Here is a 23,608-nt window from a genome sequence, read left to right on the forward strand (position 1 = left end):
GGAGGCTTAACAACACGCTCCTAAATAATCAATGGATCAATGACCAAATCAAAATGGAGATCCAGCAATATATGGAAACAAATGACAACAACAACACTAAGCCCCAACTTCTGTGGGACGCAGCAAAAGCAGTCTTAAGAGGAAAGTATATAGCAATCCAAGCATATTTAAAAAAGGAAGAGCAATCCCAAATGAATGGTCTAATGTCACAATTATCGAAATTGGAAAAAGAAGAACAGATGAGGCCTAAGGTCACCAGAAGGAGGGACATAATAAAGATCAGAGAAGAAATAAATAAAATTGAGAAGAATAAAACAATAGCAAAAATCAATGAAACCAAGAGCTGGTTCTTTGAGAAAATAAACAAAATAGATAAGCCTCTAGCCAGACTTATTAAGAAGAAAAGAGAGTCAACACAAATCAACAGTATCAGAAACAAGAAAGGAAAAATCACGACGGACCCCACAGAAATGCAAAGAATTATTGGAGAATACTATGAAAACCTATATGCTAACAAGCTGGGAAACCTAGGAGAAATGGACAACTTCCTAGAAAAATATAACCTTCCAAGATTGACCCAGGAAGAAACAGAAAATCTAAACAGACCAATTACCAGCAATGAAATTGAAGCGGTAATCAAAAAACTACCAAAGAACAAAACTCCCGGGCCAGATGGATTTACCTCGGAATTTTATCAGACATACAGGGAAGACATAATACCCATTCTCCTTAGAGTTTTCCAAAAAATAGAGGAGGAGGGGATACTCCCAAACTCATTCTATGAAGCTAACATCACCCTAAAACCAAAACCAGGCAAAGACCCCACCAAAAAAGAAAACTACAGACCAATATCCCTGATGAACGTAGATGCAAAAATACTCAACAAAATATTAGCAAACCGAATTCAAAAATACATCAAAAGGATCATACACCATGACCAAGTGGGATTCATCCCAGGGATGCAAGGATGGTACAACATTCGAAAGTCCATCAACATCATCCACCACATCAACAAAAAGAAAGACAAAAACCACATGATCATCTCCATAGATGCTGAAAAAGCATTTGACAAAGTTCAACATCCATTCATGTTAAAAACTCTCAGCAAAATGGGAATAGAGGGCAAGTACCTCAACATAATAAAGGCCATCTATGATAAACCCACAGCCAACATTATATTGAACAGCGAGAAGCTGAAAGCATTTCCTCTGAGATCAGGAACTAGACAGGGATGCCCACTCTCTCCACTGTTATTTAACATAGTACTGGAGGTCCTAGCCACGGCAATCAGACAAAATAAAGAAATACAAGGAATCCAGATTGGTAAAGAAGAAGTTAAACTAACACTATTCGCAGATGACATGATACTGTACATAAAAAACCCTAAAGACTCCACCCCAAAACTACTAGAACTGATATCGGAATACAGCAAAGTTGCAGGATACAAAATCAACACACAGAAATCTGTGGCTTTCCTGTATACTAACAATGAACCAACAGAAAGAGAAATCAGGAAAACAACTCCATTCACAATTGCATCAAAAAAAATAAAATACCTAGGAATAAACCTAACCAAAGAAGTGAAAGACTTATACTCTGAAAACTACAAGTCACTCTTAAGAGAAATTAAAGGGGACACTAACAGATGGAAACTCATCCCATGCTCGTGGCTAGGAAGAATTAATATCGTCAAAATGGCCATCCTGCCCAAAGCAATATACAGATTTGATGCAATCCCTATGAAACTACCAGCAACATTCTTCAATGAACTGGAACAAATAATTCAAAAATTCATATGGAAACACAAAAGACCCCGAATAGCCAAAGCAATCCTGAGAAAGAAGAATAAAGTAGGGGGGATCTCACTCCCCAACTTCAAGCTCTACTATAAAGCCATAGTAATCAAGACAATTTGGTACTGGCACAAGAGCAGAGCCACAGACCAATGGAACAGACTAGAGAATCCAGACATTAACCCAGACATATATGGTCAATTAATATTTGATAAAGGAGCCATGGACATACAATGGCGAAATGACAGTCTCTTTAACAGGTGGTGCTGGCAAAACTGGACAGCTACATGTAGGAGAATGAAACTGGACCATTGTCTAACCCCATATACAAAAGTAAACTCAAAATGGATCAAAGACCTGAATGTAAGCCATGAAACCATTAAACTCTTGGAAGAAAACATAGGCAAAAACCTCTTAGACATAAACATGAGTGACCTCTTCTTGAACATATCTCCCCGGGCAAGGAAAACAACAGCAAAAATGAGTAAGTGGGACTATATTAAGCTGAAAAGCTTCTGTACAGCAAAAGACACCATCAATAGAACAAGAAGGATCCCTACAGTATGGGAGAATATATTTGAAAATGACACATCCGATAAAGGCTTGACGTCCAGAATATATAAGGAGCTCTCACGCCTCAACAAACAAAAAACAAATAACCCAATTAAAAAATGGGCAGAGGAACTGAACAGACAGTTCTCCAAAAAAGAAATACAGATGGCCAACAGACACATGAAAAGATGCTCCACATCTCTAATTATCAGAGAAATGCAAATTAAAACTACAATGAGGTATCACCTCACACCAGTAAGGATGGCTGCCATCCAAAAGACAAACAACAACAAATGTTGGCGAGGCTGTGGAGAAAGGGGAACCCTCCTACACTGCTGGTGGGAATGTAAGTTAGTTCAACCATTGTGGAAAGCAGTATGGAGGTACATCAAAATGCTCAAAACAGACTTACCATTTGACCCAGGAATTGCACTCCTAGGAATTTACCCTAAGAATGCAGCAATCAAGTTTGAGAAAGACAGATGCACCCCTATGTTTATTGCAGCACTATTTACAATAGCCAAGAATTGGAAGCAACCTAAATGTCCATCAATAGATGAATGGATAAAGAAGATGTGGTACATATACACAATGGAATACTACTCAGCTATAAGAAAAGGGCAAATCCAATCATTTGCAGCAACATGGATGGAGCTGGAGGGTATTATGCTCAGTGAAACAAGCCAAACGGAGAAAGAGAAATACCAAATGATTTCACTTATCTGTGGAATATAAGAACAAAGGAAAAACTGAAGGAACAAAACAGCAGCAGAATCACAGAACTCAAGAATGGACTAACAGGTACCAAAGGGAAAGGGACTGGGGAGGATGGGTGGGTAGGGAGGGAAATGGGGGGGAGAAGTAGGGGGGTATTAAGATTAACATGCATGGGGGGGTAGGAGAAAAGGGAGGGCTGTACAACACAGAGAAGGCAAGTAGTGATTCTACAACATTTTGCTATGCTGATGGACAGTGACTGTAAAGGGGTTTATAGGGGAGACCTGGTATAGGGGAGAGCCTAGTAAACATAATATTCGTCATGTAAGTGTAGATTAGTGATAGCAAAAAAAAAAAAAAAAAAAAAAAGGGCAGTTCCTGTGTGGTAACCTCCAACGAGTTCTACACAAGGGTATAAAGGGCATATAAAAGTGTAGGCAAAGGGTCTGTTTGTGTTTATACAGAGGATCAAAGCCTAATTGGGCTACCCCGAAAATGAACTAAGATACAATATGAAAAAGAACTTCCAACATCTGCACTCTCTGGAAGACTCATGCCAGAAGATGATCATCAAAAAACCCCAACAAAGATCCACGCACTGCTACAGCTGTAGATGCACTCATCCCACCAGTTCCTGGACTTGCCATGGGAATGAGGAAGGAGATATCTAAGCTGGCCTGTACATACAGTAAAACAACAAAATTGGACTGGATCTATACTGTTGGAACTCAACCAAGAATTTGGAGAAGTGCAAATTGTAGCGCTCCAAAGTCTTACAACTACAAACTATTTACTGTTAAAAGAACATATGGCATGTGAACAGTCCCCAGGAATGGGTTGTTTTAATTTGTCTGATTTCTCTCAGACTGTTCAAGTTCAGTTGGACAATATCCACCATATCATAGATAAGTTTTCACAAATGCCTAAGGTGCCTAACTGGTTTTCTCGGTTTCACTGGAGATGGCTGGTAATTACAGATATGCTTTGGTTATGTAACTATACTCCTATTATGTTAATGTGTGTGCGCAATTTAAGTAGTAGCTTAAAACCTATACATGCTGAAGTTACTCTACAAGAAGATATGCCAAAGAAATAATCAATCTTCCCATGTTTTCTTCCGCCTGCTACTTCTACAGCTTTTCTTCTTCCTTCCTAATTACAACCCTTAAATAGAATTCGTGCCTCGTATCAAATTTATCGAGTATCATAATTCTTCCAAGTGGTAAAGATACCTCAAGACAAATGCTGGGCATAGAAGCCACAGGGCATAAATATGCAAAGATGTAAAAAGCTAACCTTTTCAAACAATAAGGCTCCCCTCTCACTTACCAACTTCACATTTCCCTGTATGGCCCCGAAGATGACTGGTTAGCCAGAGACGGGTAAGATTCCTCAAGGGAGGAACAACCTAAGACAGGCACAGTCGCAGGGGGGCCATCAGGTGAGAAATTGGGGATCAACAGAGGTGAGGCTTAGAACCTCACTCCCCCATTCTGAGAGAAATCTTCTGCATACGTGGATGTTTTATTGCCCTGGTCTAGCTTGGATTAACACATAGTCTACAGGCACACACCTGATCATCTACATGTGCTCTCTTACAACACTAAACTATGTTTTCTACCTTTATCTTGTATCTACCTACCACTTCAGCATTTTATTAAAAATAATAATAATAAAGAGAGAAATGTGGTATCCACATATAAATCAAGTATAAAAACCAAATGAGTATTCATATTTGAACTGACTGTTTATAGTTCACAATGCATGAGCAAAACCGAAAGTTTCTGTGATGACTGCCCTTGTACTGTTCACTATGTAACTTATTCATTATGTAAGAATTTGTTCTACATGTAAAAACTTGTTTGTTATGCCTCAGAAGATTGGAGACTGACAAAAATTAGGCTTGGGGTGGAATAATGATTGTGCATTGAGCATTGACTCCCCTATACAGAATTTTATTGTCGTTAACAACCATTTGATCAATAAATATGAGAGATGCCCTCACAAAAAAAAAAAGAAAAAAAAAGGACAGACTTCCAATGGTAAAATAAATTAGTAACAGGGATGTAATGTATAGCATAAGGAATATAGTCAAAATATTGTAACAGCTTGGTAGGGTGATAGCTGGAACCTCGAATTATGTATATAAATGTTCTACCACTGTGTTGTACACTTGAAACTAATGTAATGTAATACTGTGCGTCAACTACCCTTCAATAAAAAAATAATTATTAAAAAAAAAAATAGGGATGCTACTATGGAGGCTCCTGCCTCATCCATTATGAGCAGCTACACCCCCAGGTCAGCCACAGGGATCTCACTCCCTAGAACAATGCCTTCCAGACATCCTGGAAACAGAGGTCGATTACCTACATAACCTTACTTTTCATTACAGAAAAAAAAAGCAAATGTTTCTTAGGTAAAGTCTTCCTAATCACTAGAGAAATCCAAATCCAAACTTAAGAGTTTTTCAGGGCAGGGTGCACATGGAAAGACCGCATGGTTAACGACTGCCCCTCCCACACAACTCCGCACCAGGGAACCAGTGGTGAAGCTCTGACCAGAGACCCCACTGCATATTCACCCCGAGAGGAATGGTGGTAAGCAGTGGAGGGGATGGAAGAAAAAAGTAAGGTATATAGATTTTATATCTAAAAAGAAAATAGGAAGTCTTTGATGTTCTTCACAGAGCACTACTTAAAGATCCCCAACTGCTCAGAGAAAAGAAAAGAAATCAAAAGTCTAACAAAACAGAAACACCCCAGACCAGCAACCTTACAAACATGGTGAGTGGAGATTAGAAGGCTGTGGGTTACATGGAAGTTTTCAACCAGAATTTCCATCTGGGCCTGATAGTAATACGCATAGAAGGGCCTGTTTGCACAATGTGATGATAACTGTGGAGCCACCAGTCCCACATGTAATTGCTGGTCAAGGGTAGGGGTGGAGAGGAAACAGCCATTCTGTCCTTCCCTTCCATCTGGTAAGTGGTGGCACCCACCAGTCACCAGGGACCTGACCATGGAGTTCCTGGCAGAGGAAGGGGCCAAGGGAAGCAGAGCACACCAACGCCAGAGAGGAAAGACCTGGGAGCAGCCGCGGTTCATTCACCAGGAGAGAGATTGAGCCCTGAGGAATGGATACACAGTCTTCATCGACCCTTGCCCTTCTGTTACTCCGGTATCAATGGATCCATAGTGAACTTGCCCCAAGTGGGGAACCCCCTCCCTTTAGGAGCCACAGTCACTAGCAATTCTCAAACAGCACCGGGGTGTCCCAGAGCTCAACTGAACTCTCACAGTATCTGCCCAGAGACCACATCAGATTCTCCAAGAGCTCCGACCTACAAGGCTGCCCTCCACCCCCAACTCCAGGCACAGATCTCAGCCCCAGGCAGTTCCTTGCACTTCCGACTTACCAGCTACAGGCTGGAGATTCCCACAACCTCCCTCTTAGGCTCGACTAATTTGCTAGAGCAGCTCACAAAACTCAGGAAAAAAACTTACCTTTACCAGTTAAATAAAGGGTACCAAAAACATACAAAGTAACAGCCAGATGAAGAGATACACAGGGTGAGGTCCCAAATAAAGGGGCCTCTGTCCTGGCGGAGGTTGGGGCCTGGCTCGCGGCAGGTGAAGGGGCTCCGGTTCCCCCAGCAGAGAAGCTCTCCCCGACTGAGCTGCGGATCCAAGGGAGCCATCAGCTCCTCCCAGGGGTTTGTGAGGCTTCTTTGCACAGTCATGATTGGCTAAATCAATGGCCAATGGCTGACCCAGCCTCCAGCCCCTGACCCTGGATGGGGTACAAAACTCTCATTAACATGAAAAGGCACCCAATACATGTTTAAGGCTCTACAGTGTTTTCAGGAACTGGAGATGAAGATTGACAAACACCTGAGAAATACATATATGGTCATATGAATAACCAAATACTATTTGTTACGATTCATTATATCACGTGTCTTCTGATGTTCAGGTTCTTTTGAACTGCTTTCTGCGGATCAATTATCCTCTATTTTTCAGAGAAAGTGAACTGTAAATAAATAGCCCACTTTCTTTGCCAATGTTATAAAGAGGTCAATCTTTCGTAGCTTCAACTACTAATGGATGGTGCATAAAACAAACAGAAAAGGGTCAGCACTGTGCAGAACGCGTCTCTAACTGCCTTGGCTTTTCTTTTACTATCCACATACTCTTGCACACAGTTGTTAAGACTGCGTGGCTGCTGACTTAGTGTTCTTTTTACCACACCACTTTTACTTTTAACCAGTATTGATTTTTCTTAAACGTGCTGCTTTTGAAAGCATTCTGAGTACAATGGGAGACACCTGGAAGTCACAGCAACGCTTTGGGTAGAAACACCATCACTCATAATCCCTCCTTCCTGCGGAGAGGGCCGGCCCTGAGCCCCCGAACATCATTTTGAGACAGAGACCGTGGGTGTAGTCAGAGCAGGGTGAGGGCCTCTGGAAAAAGACCCCCACCAAAACTCCATATTAAACAATTAAACAAAGACAGTCACATTAATTCTCTAAAGTAAAATATTAAACTAGGAATATAACCATTCTTCCATGAAGATTAGTTAAAAACTAAAAAGCCAAGAATAACCGGGCCTGGAATGTTTGAACATCCCCCAGATAAGAAAATACCTCAGCACAGCCCGTGTCTTGTTTGTGTCAATTAAATGAGGCTGTTGTAAAATTCACTTTAGTGGCTGAAAGGCAAAGTTTATCTTTAACTTTACCCAGATGCTGCTTTTCCTTCTCCAGCCCTAATCAAGGCAGTAACTCAGCTCACCTTGAAAGCAAGACAAGCAGCCTTGACAGATATGCTCCCAAACCAAGAAACTGCTATTCTGAAAAAGGATCAAAACAGTAAATTTCTTATGTTAACTCCACAAAATAGTCTGGAAAACTGATAAGAAACTTAGTGTCTCTTTAAAAATGAACACTTAGAGACCATCTGGTGGATCCACCTCCCTAACTCTTGGTCTCTCAACTGCCTATAAAACCCCCTAGACAACGCACCACCACGGACTCTCTTGTCCCCTCCGGGCATGAGCTGGGAGCCCTGTCCTCACATTCTCTCTAAATAAACGCCTGTACCTTGCTCTCCTACCTTGAGTGTTTGTGAAGCTCATTCTTCGGCTTCGTGAACAAGAACCCCGGCATCATCTTCACCTTCTCCACGCCCCCCAGCTCGCCGTTCCCTCCGGGCCCCCACACCTGTCCCGCATGCCCTGCGTCACCTACAGCACAAAGGGACCAAGCGACCTTTCTTCGTATACGTCTTGTGCACACACAGCCCTACACGGAGCTCCCGGGCAAGCCGGCATTCACGCCAGAGCACGATTTTTGAGCATTACCACCGAGATGGGGCCGACTCCACGTGCGGTCACTGAGCACACTCAGAAGAGGCAAGGGGCGACTCGGGAAAACGACGCGCGCCAGGCTCAACCCCGCAGGGCGGCGTCTCCCTCCAAACCACGGTCCCCAGGGCCACCGCCCGGTACGCCCCTGTGCGTCCCGTTAAACCCACGAACAAATACAATGGAAGCGCAGGCTGGGCGAACACCTCTCCGTGTCCACCCTTCCTGAGCCTGCCCGTCCCGAACACCCGGCCGCGGGCACCAGCCCCTGTGTCCGCGCTCCCGCGCGCTGGGGGAAAAGCACTGCCCAACGCCACTCCTGGCAGCCTCAGCGCGGGGTCACCGCCCCTACAGGCCCCGCCCGTGGGGACCCTTAGGGGCGGGACCTCGGTGACTGGCAGGTGCCAAACCAATACCGTGCCAGGAACATAGGGGCGGACACCAGGGGCGCTGTCTCCCCAGCCCAGCCGGATGCCGCAGGCTGTGAACCAGCTGTTGGTGCGCCGGAGGCCCAAGACTGGGCCGGGAGGCGGGGCTTGGCTTCTGCCGCGCCCCACACGGTCCTACAAAGGATCCCCACTGCGGTGCAGCGCTGCGCACGGGGGATGCTGCTGCGGCCTCGCTGCCCTGCTGGCCGCACTAGGGCGCGGGCTACGCGGCGACGGGCGGCAGCTCTGGGCCCGGCGGGCGGGGGTCGCGGCCCTGGCCAGCGGCGCGTCTGGGGAGCCAGGCGCGGGCATCGGGCACACGCCGCACACCGCTGACCCTGCCCGAAGTTTCCCGCCCACCTAGGCGAAGGGGAGGGAGGCCGGCGCGCAGACCCGGGCTGTACCGCCCGCTCCGGGCGGGCGCCGGTTCCTTATTTAACGCGGCCCCACCCCGCACTCCCCGGCCGGACGAGCAGGCCGCGAGCGACTTACCGAACCTGGGGCGCAGGCTCGGGGCGCGGGCGGCTGTGGGACCCGTGGCCGGGAGGGCGCCACGGTCCGCAGGGCGTTCCATGCCTCCCACCGACGCCGGGGCGCCACGCGGAACACGGACGTGGGGACGGGCGCTGGGGCCGCGGCACTGACCCGGAGTCCACCGCCCTCTGTGCGTCTGGAGGCCCAGGGGCCGCGCCTCTCGCCCCAGGCACCGCCCGGCTCCGCCCCACCATGCGCCAGGCTGAGGGCTAGGGGCGGGCCGTGGACGGACGGGACGGTGCCTGTGTCCCCGCGGCCTGGGCGGGCGGGGCTGGTGTACCGGTTGGACGGGCCAGAGGGCGCGGTGGCCCCGGGGGCCGTGCTGGGCCTGGGCTCCTCCCGGCCCCGGGCAGGCTGGGGTCCCCAGGAGTGAGTTCCCGCGCCGTCCCTGTGAGCGGCGTGTCCGCCGCGGGGTTGGGTTCCCGCTGCTCACGGGCTGACAGCCTTTTCTGGAAACAAACCGAGGAGCCGCCAGGCGAGCCTGTAAGTCCAGGGAGAGGAAATCCCGGGGCAAAATACCTCTAAAACCAAAATGAGTCAAAGGGAGAAATAAAGTCTAAAACCCATTTATTGCTTACAAACTGCAGTCTGGCCCATCTCTCTTCTCCAACAGCAGCAAAACCGGCTTTCCCGGTCACCTCTCACGTCCAGATGAGCTCTCCGTCGCCGAGGTAATTGATTACCCATTGATTGGGAGATGAACTCTCTCTCCACCCTGAGAAATGATGTAAACGCACTAAAGCCAGACTTCTTTCCACCTCTGAACGCCTATTGATATGTAGATGTACTAAAGCCAAGGGAAATGTTCTGGAAATGTTACAATTTTACCCACAGCGCCTAATGCCTCAATTGCGCGGTGCAGGAACCGCAAGACCCCGGGTCTTCCCCGTCCTGTCTTCCCGTCATACACTCAGTACATCGCTCTTTACTGAGCACCAAGCGGTAGGAGGCATTGTCCCAGGGGCCTAGACTAGGGCTGCGGTGGGTGTTGGGCTCAAGGAAAGAAAAACAAGGACATGCAAACAGAACAGAGAGATACCATAGGGGGAGAACAGACCAGACCCCAAGGTCCGTGCCTTATATGGAAAGGGGGACAGCTCTTCCTGAATTCCATCCTTCTGATGTGCCAGCTAAGACCCGGATGTCAGCCTCCTCCCTCTTGGAAGGAGAAAAGTTTCTAGTTGTCTATTATGTCACCCTTAGCCAATCATACCTCTCCACGCCCCCTAGGATAGCTTGCCCACTCCTCCCCCTCCTATTCCCTTATAAGCCCCCACCTCCCTGACCGGGTGTGACTTCCCCAGCCTGTAGTACCCAGACTGCGGAACATCACCCGGGAGTGGCATTCAAATAAACTACCTGGCCCTTTGCTGCCTCTCTTCGCCTGCTTATTTCGGCTAAAATTTATCTTACAGCGGGGAACAATTCCGGAAGTTCCGTAAGCTAGAAAAATGTTAGTTAGTTACCCTTGCTGAGGAGAAGCCAAGTGGCAGAGGGCGCGAGGCATGCAGGGCGCGGGTGACCAGGACAGGTCACCGGGCAGGCGGCACTACACGTGAAGGCCAGAGGGAAGTGTGGGAAAGATATGGGCAGGGGCTGCAGGAAGCTGGCCAGGATCCAAGCCTAGTGGATGCAGGGTGACTGCTGGCGGTTGGGAGCAGGAGCACGCAGAGTGGTGAGGCCAGAAAGGGCACCGGGTCGCACAATCACCACCACCCCCCGCCCTGCAGGGCTGTCGTTTTGTTGGGAGAGGTCAGTTACGGCTTACTGGAGATGGAAATCCATCCAAGGCGCGGCACCAAATGTTAGGGGGGAGTGTTGTGTATTTTCCTTGGTTCTTGCCCTCGCTGTAACAAAGAATTGAGGGGCAGAGACACTGTAGTGAAGCAGGGTAAAGGTTTTATTTAAAGTTACTTATAGAGAAAGTGCAGGCGGTATCACAGAGAGTGGAGCACCCTGAAAGGTTGGAGAAAACGTCTACGTACTTAGAAGGTGCAGGCGAACTCAGAGGGAGGTACACACTGAAAGGTTGGGGGTTCCCCCTTTTAAGGATTGTTCAGGAATGTGAGGGAGGGCTGGGGGTTGTGGAATTGTTACAGTGGTCTCAAGTATCTTTGATGAGACATTGTTACTTCTTGCCAGTCTTCCAGGTAGTTCAGCAAAATTAGCTTATGTGGGGAAAATTGTAATATTTCCAGAATATCTCACCTGCCTTTAGTACATCTGCATATCAACAGGCATTCACAGGTGGGGAGAAGTTTCTCTGCATATCATTGGTAATTACCTGGGCAACTGAGGGCTTACCTGTATCTGAGAAGTGACCAGAGGGCTGGTTTTGCTGCTGCTGGAGAACAAAAGAGAGAAGGCCCCGGACTGCAGTTTATGAGCAATAAACGGATTTTAAACTTCATTTCTTCCTTTGACTGACTTTGGTTTTAGAGGTATTTTGCCATGGGATTTCCTCTCCCTGGACTTACAGCTTAACACAAATTGACTGCTCAGGTTCCCTCCGAGGAAGCAGCTTCCTGGTTTGGGAGCATATCAGTTAAGACTGTCTGCCCTTCCTTCGAGGTGGGCTGAGTTATTGTCTGTTTGCTAAAGAGTATGTTAACAACTTCTTAACTTGGGTTTTTTAAATGCAATTTTAGCTTTGAGATGGAATCTTCCTGTATTATGCTGTGTATATGTGGGCCTTTTAGCAGGCTAGAGTAAATCTTACAAAGGCATGATCTAACTGATACAGTGAAGACATGGGCTGTGCTCAGATACTTCTCTTTATCTGGGGAATATTCAAACATTCCAGGACAAGTTACCCTGGCTTTTTGAGCTTTAACTGATTAACTCATTAAACCAGTCTTTTCTAGCATTCTAGTTTTAACTGGTTAACTCTGAGTCCTTTCTAGTGGCCTTTACTGAACTTATTCTCTTTCCACCACCCCACTCATATCTATTTTCCTTCCTAACACTTTTCAGATGAGGAATGTGCAGCTTCTGGGCTTTAATGCATGCTGGGCTCTGCATGGCTCCCAGGAGCCAACACACGACCCAGCACCTCCCCGTGCCCTTGGCTGGCCCCCAGCCACCCAGCAGAGACCTGGGCCCACTGCACTGCCCATGCGGTGTCCCACATCGTCCCGCTGCCCACATTGCAGTGAAATGTTCTGTGTCCCCCATAACCTCTGTAACTCTGGAGAGAGAAATCCCGGGACGAAGAAATCCCAGGGCAAAATACCTCTAAGACCAAAATCAAAGGGAAAAATAAAGTTTAAAACCCATATATTGCTTACAAACTGTGGTCTGGGGCCCTTCCCTCTCCTCCGGCAGAAGCATGCGAGACCTTCATGCCTCTCAGGTTCAGATAAGCCCTCGGTCACCCAGGTAATTACCCACTGATACGGAGATGACCGACTTGTCTCCACACTTGAGGAATGCGTGTTCATATGTGTAAGACTGGAGGTACCGGAGGAAGGGATGGGTCTCACTGGAGGAACCCGACTCAAGCCAAATAAGGAAGAGAATGGCAAATGTCTCTCAAATGATTCAACAGAAGGTCCCTAGCCACAGGTCCTGCCTAGAACATGCGTCACAGTACTCTCTCCCCAGCAACCCACCATGACCAATCTTCAGTGATCACGACACCCACAACAGCCAATTACTTATGTCCAGGATACCCTCAGGGCTCTCCCACTGCTCTTGATAAGCCTGTCACCCCTCCTACTGGGCACGACCTCCCTGGCCCCTGGATGTGGATATGTGGACCACTGAACATCGCCCGAGATTGCGCTAATAAATTTTTTTTTCCTCCTTTGTTGCCGCTTGCCTGGTCTGGTTTCGGTTACCTTACACTTGGTGCTGAAACCCGGGAGGATGGTGTGGGGCTGCAGGGGCCTCCCCCCTCCTCTCCCGACCTGGGACCACTCTCCGGAACAGGACCTGACCCCAGGGCCTCAGACAACTTGGTGGGTCCCTCATCTTCCCTGCTCCTTCCTCCTACCCTCCACAGGGCGCCCAGTCCAAAATCGCAGCCGCGTCCAGACACCCCTCCAGCCTGTGCCTATTTGGCTCTGGTATAGTGGAGACACCCCTATCTCCCGATTGCCAGACCTGTTTTTCCCGACCCAAACCGGAGTATATCCAGGACACTAGACCTGCTCGTTTAGGGACCTGGGGATGGAGGAGATAGTCATGGGAAGCCAGCTCTCAAACCCTGAGGCACAGAACCCACTGAGGTATCTTACTTCCTATCTTACTACTCTGGGCTTATCCGAGGACATCCGTTAAATGGAAGCTGATCTTCCTTGGTTCCCGGGCCTGGCCCCACCATCCTCTGGATAACCAGTCTTGCTGGCCCCCCAAGGGAACTTTTGATTATGGCCTCTTCACTGATCTCAGCAACTATTGTCACCAGACTGGGAAATGGCCCGAGGTTCCCTATGTCCAGGCCTTTTGGGCATGGTGCTCCCACCCAGACCTCAGCCCAGGTCCTCCTGGTCAAATACCCCAGTAGGGGCAACCAACCTCTCACTGCGCTGGAATCTTCCTCTGCAGATCCCCCAGAAGACCTTGGCATCCCCCCTCCAGCCCCTACACCTCCTCCTTCTCTCCCGTCTCCTTCTCCTCAACCGTCTGCCCCTCTAAACCCCCTCCTTATTCGGCCTCCGGTGCCCAAGCCTCTTCCGTTCAGGCCTCTTTTGTACCTATCCCTGTGTCATCTCCCATCTCACCCCTCCCCTATCTGGCTGTCCCCTCAAACTGCCATCTTTAATTCCTCCTTTCTCTTCTACTTCAGTCCCACCAAGTTCAGTCAATTCCCTTCCCCCACCTGCTTCTGTTCCCCCCACAGGGACACAACCACCCACCTCCAGTCCTACTGACGTCACATCTAACTCCTCTATTTCTGGCCTTACTCCTGCCACCCACAAGTTATACCCCCTTCTTCCCTCGTCGCCACCATCTTGTCCTTCTCCTACATCACCTCCTACCCCTGCCCCACCGCCATCTTATATCCCAAAGCCACCTCCTAACTGGGCCAGCCCTCTGGTCACTAATCCCGGGCCAAATTATTGGCCCCCCTTCGGGAGGTGGCTGGTGCTAAGGGATTAGATCAAGTCCATGTCCCCTTCTCCCTGGGGGACCTGTCTCAATAGAAAAAAGCCTAGGCTCATACTCTGCCAATCTGACTGCCTATACCAAGGAGTTTTGGAACCTCACTCAAGCATATGAATTCACATGGCACGACCTCCACATGATTCTAACCTCCACTCTTACCCCCGAGGAGTGTGATCATGTCACCTCAGCAGCTCGAGACTACACTGACCAGGTACATAACTCTGAACAATCTCTACCGGTCGGGGCCAAGGCAGCGCCCGCTGAAGACCCACAATGGAACTATCAGGTAATGCCACAGGTAGGACTAGGGGGGACCAGACAGTCCACTGTCTTATTGCAGGTATGGATAAGGCAGCTCAAAAAATTGTTAACTATGAGAAACTGAGGGAGGTCACTCAAGAGCCCAAAGAAAACCCAGCCTCTTTCCTTAATCGCTTAAAAAAGGCTCTTACCCCCCACACTTGTTTAGATCTTTCCTCACCATCGGGGTCCATGGTCCTACCTACCCACTTTACCACCCAGTCCACCCTAGACATCCGGCGTAAACTAAAAAAGGTGGAAGAGGGCCCCCAGACTCCACTCTGAGACCTGACAAATATGGCCTTTAAGGTTTATAATGCCCAAGAGGAGGAAACCAAGGCCATTTGAGAACACACGCTAAAACAGAAGGTGACCCTTCAAACCCAAGCCCTGGTCATTGCCCTATGGCCAGCACAACAGGGGCCACAGTGCCCCCATCTCAGGAAACAATCTGAGACCAACATGCCTCCGGGAGCCTGCTTCAAGTGTGGGCAGGATGACCACTGGGCAAAACAATGCCCCAACCCCAGGCCCCTGACTCGACCCTGCCCTGTCTGCAGAAAGAAGGGTCACTAGAAGTCAGAGTGCCCCCTTGAGACGAGCCATCCTCCGGCGACAGAGTTCCATGGGGGCCACCTCCCCCGATGGGCCCCTCCTCAGAACTCCTGGGTCTCCTGGACTGAAGCCACCTGGACTCTGGCACCCCGATCACCCTTGCCAAGCCCACGGCTACACTACAGGTAGTAGGTAAGTCCATCTCCCTTTTGGTGGACATGGGAGCTACCTATTCTGTTTTACCCTCCATTCACGGGCCTTTACATCCTTCCCAGGTCTCCATTGTGGGAGTCCCAGGGACCCCCTCTAAACCTCTAAAAAGAGGCCCAGTGTCCTGCCTCTTTGAAGGCCACCCCTTCACTCAATCATTTTTAGTCATTCCATCATGTCCAGCCCCCTTGCTGGGAAGGGACCTCCTATATAAGCTTGGGGCATCTATCTGTCTCTCCTCACACCGAGCCCCTCCAACTCTGGTCCTCGCCCTTGCCCAGGCTGTCTCCTCCCCTGAACCCTTGTCTGACTTTCCCGTTTCCCCTGAGAAGGTAGACCCAGTGGTCTGGGACACTTCCACTCCAGTAGTGGCCAGCCACCACACCCCGGTCCTCATTCATCTCAAGGACCCCTTCTGCTTCCCTTCTCGGCCTCAGTTTCCTATTTCACACACCCACTGCCATGGTCTTCAGCCCATTGTCAGTCGGCTTCTCACCCAGGGTCTCCTGGTTCCCACCAGTTCCCCTTGCAATATTCCTATCCTCCCAGTCAGAAAACCGTCTGTTGCTTATCAACTGGTGCAAGATCTATGGATAATCAACTCCGCCATAGTGCCACTACACCCAGTGGTCCCTAACCCATATACTCTTTTATCTCAGATACCCCCTACTGCCACTCATTTCACAGTGGTACCCCTACATCCCGATTCCCAGCCACTTTTTTCCTTTACTTGGGAGGATCCGGACACCCACAGAACCCAACAGTTAACCTGGATGGTTCAGCCTCAAGGATTCTGCAATAGCCCCACCTTTTTGGCCAGGTGTTGGCCGGAGACCTATCCCTCTATGACTCTGGGTGCAGCACCCTCCTCCAGTATGTAGATGACCTCATCCTGTGCAGACCCTCAAAAAATATCTCCCTCCAGGACACGGCCTCCCTCCTTAACTTCCTGGCACAACGGGGATTTAGGGTCTCCCCCCCAAAGCTCAACTATCCACCCGACAAGTCACCTACCTAGGGGTGGCCCTAACCCCCACCTCCAAGGCCCTCACAGTGGACCACACCACCTCCACCAGGGAACTCCAGTCCCCATCTCAGGTGCTGAGATCTTGTTCCTTGGACTGGTGGGCTTCTTCAGACATCGGGTCCCCAACTTTGCTATACTTGCTAAGCCACTATATGATGCAATCAAAGAGACCCCCACCGGGCCCCTCATTTCCCTCTCAAGGGTAACTCACGCTTTTGAGGATTTGAGGAGTGCCATCCTCGCCTCCGCCCCACTCATGCTTCCCAATCCTCACAAGCCTTTCACCCTGTTCACTAAAGAAGAAGCTGGAGTGGCAACTGGAGTCCTAGTCCAGCCAGTGGGGCCCTCATACCGATCAGTTGCCTTTCTATCCAAACAGTTAGACTCCACTGCCCAGGCATGGCAACCTTGTCTCCGAGCACTTGTGGCGGCGACATGCCTATTCAAGGAGGCCTTAAAACTCACCTTCCAACAATCCATCAGAGCCTATTCACCTCATCATCTCCAGGACCTCCTAGGCCATAAATCATTAACCATACTAAGCCCCTCAAGAAACAGGAATTCTATCTAGTGTTTATAGAACACCCACAACTATATCCTCAGCTTTCACCACCACTAAATCCAGCCACTCTTTTCCCTTCTGTCATTTCCTCTGTCCTCCCTGACCACCTCTGTGTTGAACTGGTGGTGGAGGCCTTGCACCTCCCATGCACAGGTCTCTTAAATGAGCCCTTACCCAACCCCGACCTTACCCACTTTGTGGATTGCAGTTCAGCTAAGGGACGAGATGGGTGTCACTGGGCTGCCTATGCGGTGGTTTCTTCATCTGCAGTACCTCTTTTAAAAAGGCAGAATTGGTGGCTCTCACTTGAGCTCTAGAATTGACCATGGCCTTAGGGTCACTATCTACACAGACTCTAAGTATGCCTTCCTTATCACCCACAGTCATGTGGCGATCTGGAAGGGAAGGGGATTCTTAACCACCCAGGGAACTCCGGTGGTCAATGGTAAGGCCATTCACCAACTACTCCAGGCCTTACAGGAACCCAAGGAGGTGGCCATTGTATAATGTTGAGGCCATCAGACGGGCAAAGACCCTGTCACCCAGGGAAATGGCCTGGCCGATGCTGCGGCTTGCCAACTTACCTCAGCCCATGACTTCACCGCCATCCTGTTTCTTTCCCCTACTCTAGCTTCAGGTACTCATAAAATGAGCAACAACAACTCCTCAACCAAGGGGCCATACCTGGACAACAAGGATGGATCTCCCTGCACAACAGATTAGTCCTCCCCAACAACAAGTCCTCCCCAACAGGCCCAAGAGATCGTGGCCTCAATCCACCAGTCTCTACATATTGGCCCAGAGACCATGTACAGGTTTCTCTCCCCAATCTTCTCATCACAGGATTTCCAGGAAACCATCAACCAAGTACACACAGCCTGCAACCCATGTGCTTGTGTGTCTTCCCAGGGAGCCCTCCCACTCTGGACAGCAGCCCATCAACTGCGGGGACGCCTTCTGGGACAGGATTGGTAGACAGATTTCACTCACATGCCATCCAACAAAAACTACCAATACCTGGTAGTAATGGTTGATACCTTTCAGGATGGATCGAGGCCTTCCCCACGTGCTGGGAAACATCATCCATAGTGGCTGTTGGAACACATCATTCCCCGGTTCGGCCTCCCAGCCTCCATCCAATCAGACAATGGTCTGGCATTCATCTCCAAGGTCACCCAACTAGTGGCCAAGACTCAATATCACCTGGAAGTTACATATTCCCTACCATCCCCAGTCGTCAGGTAAGGTAAATGGGCAAATGGTCTCTTAAAGGATGAACTAAGCAAACTCTCCTTAGAGATGAAGACCTCCTGGCTGTCTCTACTACCCATAGCCCTTACCCGGATATGGGTGGCCTTTCAGGGACCGGCTGGCCTTAGTCCATTTGAGTTGATGTATGGTAGGCCTTTCTTAATCAACAACTCCCTTCCTACCAACCCCCCCCATTAGCCTCCTACCTGCCTTATCTCTCACTCCTCAGTCACCTCCTGTGGGAACACACAGACCTTACCCTACCTCAGGTAAACACCCCGTCTGTGCCACAGGCAACTGCTGCCCTCCAGCCAGGCGACGAGGTCCTCCTCCGGGAACTCCAGCCCCAGTCCCTCCAGCCTCGCTGGATGGGGCCAAACACTGTAATCCTCACTACTCCCACTGCCGCCAGATTACTGGGACATGCCTCATGGTATCGTGTATCCAGACTCAAATGGGCCCCCAGGGACAACATATGGCAGAGCGAAGAAACAGCACCCCTCCACATCTGTCTTACATGGTCCAGGTCTGACAGCACCCCCAAAACCAAGAACCAATTAAGATAAGACTCTCTTATTTTTCACCATTGCCCTCTGCTTCTATCCCAAAACCCTCCTAAGCTCCCAGCCCATTCACCCCCAAATAGTGGTCCCATGGCAATGGGAACTAAAGGATCAAACTACCGGTAAGATTTTACATACCCTACCACCCTACCACCATTTTTCATACAAAAACCCCAATTTAATATAGATCTTTGCTAACTGGATAGTGGGCTAAAACTATGGCAAAGACATTGGGGTCACCTTAACATGGAGGTGGGGGGAGACAGGCTTGATGCTTACTAATAGGGACTTAAAGAGAGATTTTAATAACCAACCACACTGCGGATCCCCACAGGGGGAGGCCCACTTTCAGGCATGGCAGTTCTATGGTTGTCCGGCAACAGGTAACCCTGGCTGCCATGGGAATGGACAATACTATTGTGCCTCCTGGGGCTGTGAAACAGTGGCATCCTGGGCAAACCATGAACCCTTCTTGAAAATAACCTGAGGAAAGAGGCAAGAAGGCCAGCACGTGCAATCCTTTAGTCCTTCGGTCACAGTTGTGGCACTTTGTGACTAGTCCATGGGACACGGGCAAAAGCTGGGGAGTCCGATTATATATCTCAGGAACTGACCACAGAACATCCTTTACCATATGGCCATATGCCCCCCAGCTAAAATCCCTAGCCCGATATCAGGGAGAGTCTGGCTCCACGACCCTGGCCATCACAGGAAAAAACCACTGTGACATCACAGCCCCAATTGCCACCAGCTGAGACCACCACAAAAGACACAGGGGGCCTCCCGACATATAATGATCTCGAACATGCCAGCCAGTGGCTTCCAATGCTCAAGAGTATCCTTCTGATCAAAAATCAGACAAATCCTAGTCTGGCGGCCGATTGCTGGCTCTGTCTCAATCTGAGACCACCATACTACATTGTAATTGAGTTAAATGCCTCCCTGGGATATGTGGAAATCCAGGTCATGATGGTTAATCATACTCAGAGCCTTATACAGTGTAAATGGGGCCAAAAGATAACCCTAGGAGATATACAAGGACAAGGGCTCTTCTTAATATCAACATATTTTCCCCCCAAAACATCACAGTATCACAGGTCTTGCCTTATGTGCTGGAATCCCTCCCACTCTGACTCACAAAAAGTTTTTAAAGCTCCCCCATCTACATGGTTCACTTGAACCTCAGGCCTAACTCTGTGTGTGAGCGCTGCCAGCCTATCTTTTCAAACCCAGCCGGAACTGTGCATCCTGGTATACATATTACCACAGGTATATTTTTATAGTGGAGAGGAAGGAAGACAATACATACACACCGGTTATGGGTCGCCCCGGCCCAAGAGAGCAAGCCCAATTCTCCTCCCATTGCTGGTTGTCTTAGGAATAGCGGGGTCCATGGCAGTAGGAACGGCAGCCATAATAACAAGTGATATCAACTACAAAAGGCTTTCCCAACAAGTCAGTCAAGACTTAGGACATATAGAATCCTCAGTAACAAAGCTAGAATGACAGGTAGACTCCTTAGCAGAAGTAGCTTTACAGAAACGGAGAGGCCTAGACCTGCTGTTCATGAAGGAAGGTGGCCTATGTGTTGCCCTGGAGAAACGTGCTGCTTCTGTGCAAACCAGTCAGGGATAAATTGGGACACCCTGACTATGGTGAGACAAAATCTCCAAGACAGAGAATGAAAAAGAACCAAGAGCTCGAGTTTCCCAATATCGGGACGGTGGAATTCCCAGCTAATGACCTGGCTCCTACCTATCTTAACTCCCTTAGCCATTCTTCTTATTCTTCTATCACTCGCCCCTTGTCTCCTCAGATTTTTTCAACAGTGAGTGGTGGACATCTCCCGAGTTACGGTTAACCAGATGCTGTTACACCAGTACTCGCCCCTTCACTTCCAACCACCCCCAGCCACATACCAGCTGTAACTTCCCCATGCTGCCCCTGTTCAGCAGAAAGAAGCTAGAAGGAGCCAGCACCTCCTATGACAAAAAGGCTGGAATGTAAGACCGGAGGTACTGGAGGAAGGGACGGGTGTCACTGGAGGAACCCGACTCAAGCCAAGTAAGGAAGAGGACAGTGAATGTCACTCAAATGATTCAACAGAAGGTCCCTAGCCGCAGGTCCCGCCTAGAGCACGCATTGCAGTACCCTCTCCCCAGCAACCCAGCATTACCTATTATCGGTGATCACGACACCCACACCAGCCAAATAGTTCTGTCCACGATACCCTCAGGGCTCTCCCACCATCCTCAATAAGCCTGTTGCCCCTCCTACTGGGCACGACATCCCTGGCCCCTGGATGTGGATACAAGCACCGGTGAACCTCACCCAGGATTACACTAATACATTTTTTTGCCTACTTTGTTGCTGCTTCTCTTGTCTGGTTTTGTTTACCTTACAATACATAGATGCAGTAAAGCAGGAGAACATTCTGGAATACTAAAATTTTACACATAATGTCCCGGTCACCAAACCACAACGTTGTCTTCCTTCCTTCTCTTTGTGGCTCCAGGGCAGGAGGCTGGGACACTGTGGCCACCCTGTGGCTTCTGGACCTGTTCCTTCTCCCTGCTGCCTGTGGCCCCCCCCCGCCCATCCTAGAGGAGGTTCTCCCTGGCTCGCTGCTGAATGTCGGACTTCCATTCCAACCCCCGCACCCAGTTGCACCCAAGAGCTGACTGCACGTCCGCAGTGGGCCAGGGGCTCCGACTCTACTTACGCTATTGCTCTCAAAGCCATGACCACCCAGAGGCCACCTGAACACCCTACTTCTAGGGCCCTCGAGCAGTTCAAACTCGGATAGACGATAGGTCTCAAACTGAAAGTTGAACAATTTCCCCTAAAACATGCTGCTGCTTGTGGATTCCCATCTCCACCTCACATTCAATCTGCTGCTGAGTCCCATGGATTCTGTGTCATCATCTCCCTCCATCCCAGCCGCACTGCCCCCCGCAAACCTGTGTCAAGCCCTCGCGTCCCTCCTGACACACCTGCAGGAGGGCAGCTGAGCACTATGGGCCGCAGCCTGCGTTCCTGCGGGACCCTCACTCCAGTGCCCAGGTGTCCCTTCTGAAACACGGTCCTGTGTCCCTCTGCTGCTGAAAGCCCTTCCTTTCAGGCCTGGACCTGCCCACTCCCGTCCAGCCTCACCTCCAGCCTCAGGCCCACGGGGGCCCGCAGTCCTCTGACAGTGAGACAGGCCACGGGGTCTGTTTCCTCCAGGGCTTCACAAAGCCCCTCTTACCTCTCAGTCAGCTTTCCACACTCAACACGGAAGGTGTTCCCCTTGGGTTCGCTGCCTTCCCTCGGCCTTCCCAGGATGCCATGTGCGCTTCTACCCAGACTTGTGTCACTGTTCACATGGATCATGTCTTTGCTAATTGCTCCTGGTGAAAAGGGCTCTTTCTCTCTTCCCCCCGTGCCTAGAAGCCAGTAACCAGTACTGGGGTCGCTGAAGGGACAGAGTGGGCTGTGCCAACCCAGTCTCCCTCTTTCCCCTGCCTGATACCCCTCCACGCCTCCGATCCCTCCGTTAGCCCCTGATAGGATGGGAAGTCTCAGGAGCACAGCGATGACAGGAGCTGCAGGGCGTATAGCATGAGAAAGGTGGATGGCCGCATATTTTGGAGGGACTCCACTTAAAGCCTTGGAAGATCTGGGTCAGGATGCCTGGTCAAGGGAGCAGAGGCCGCATGAAAGGTGGGTTCTGGGGAGGCTATGTGGGAAATGGATCGGGAGGGAAGAAAGGGCACATGAAAATGCCAAGTGCCCGCAAGAGTCAAACCACCCAGAGGGAAAGACAAGCAGAAGGGCCTGTGGGGGCTGCTCACTCCCTGATCTGGGCTGTGAGGAGTTCCAGAACTGCTGAGTGAGGCTGGGGCCCTTCTGCTGTGCTGGGGACCCCTGACTGACTGCAGCTCGGATGCCGACTGTCCAGGGGTACATGTGGCCCGAGGGAGGACCCTCATCTCTAATATTCGTTACTCTCCACTTGGGTTTTCACTCACCAGTAGGAGGAAGATTTTGTGGTCAGAAAATGCAAGTCATAGCACCAATCCGGGCTGTTTGACTTAAGGCCACACTCTCGTCTAACCTCAGGGTGCCTCAGTTTCCTCATCTGCAAACTGGGAGTTTATAACCACTGCACAAGAGCGTACTATGTTAAGTGAGCCAATCAGGTTTCTTCATCTGAGAGGAGCAGGGAGGTTGGGAATTCTCCACCCAGGTTTTCTAAAAGTTTAGCTGCCCTGGCCTGGGTCTGACCCCTAGACACTGACTCTCCTTGCTCAGGGAAGAACAGTGAGTCGGTCTTAACTATCTCACACCCTACATTCAGTACATCATCTTATCCATGTGGTTCTCCCCTTTCACAACTGTTTATTTTGAATTAACATTGTATTCATGGAAATTTTGCAAAAGTAGTATTGGGAATTTCCCTACACTTCTCACCAGGTTCCCCTAATATTAGCATCTTACAGAATCATGGCTACTGTATCAGAGGCAGAAATCTAACATCAGCACACTACTATTATGTAAAGAACTTATTCAAAGCTCACCAGTTTCTCTATCATGTCAACTTTTGGGGTTCCGGGACCCCACTTGGAACCCCACCAGGGCCATGCTGACCACACTACTGT

At 49.5% G+C, this 23,608-nt stretch overlaps 1 protein-coding gene across 1 annotated transcript in view; it reads right to left on the minus strand.

The window, feature by feature from the left end:
- The window catches only part of NINL (ninein like), a 118,656-nt gene extending 109,141 nt beyond the window's left edge, over window positions 1-9,515 (minus strand). Inside the window, exon 1 of the mRNA XM_057492075.1 lies at window positions 9,350-9,515. Coding sequence (XP_057348058.1) covers window positions 9,350-9,431 — 82 coding nt within the window. The 5' untranslated portion in view covers window positions 9,432-9,515. The remainder of the gene's footprint in view (window positions 1-9,349) is intronic.
- Window positions 9,516-23,608: the final 14,093 nt, after the last annotated feature.

The sequence above is a fragment of the Manis pentadactyla genome, chromosome 14 (genome assembly GCF_030020395.1).
Source record: "Manis pentadactyla isolate mManPen7 chromosome 14, mManPen7.hap1, whole genome shotgun sequence".
Lineage (NCBI taxonomy): Eukaryota > Metazoa > Chordata > Mammalia > Pholidota > Manidae > Manis > Manis pentadactyla.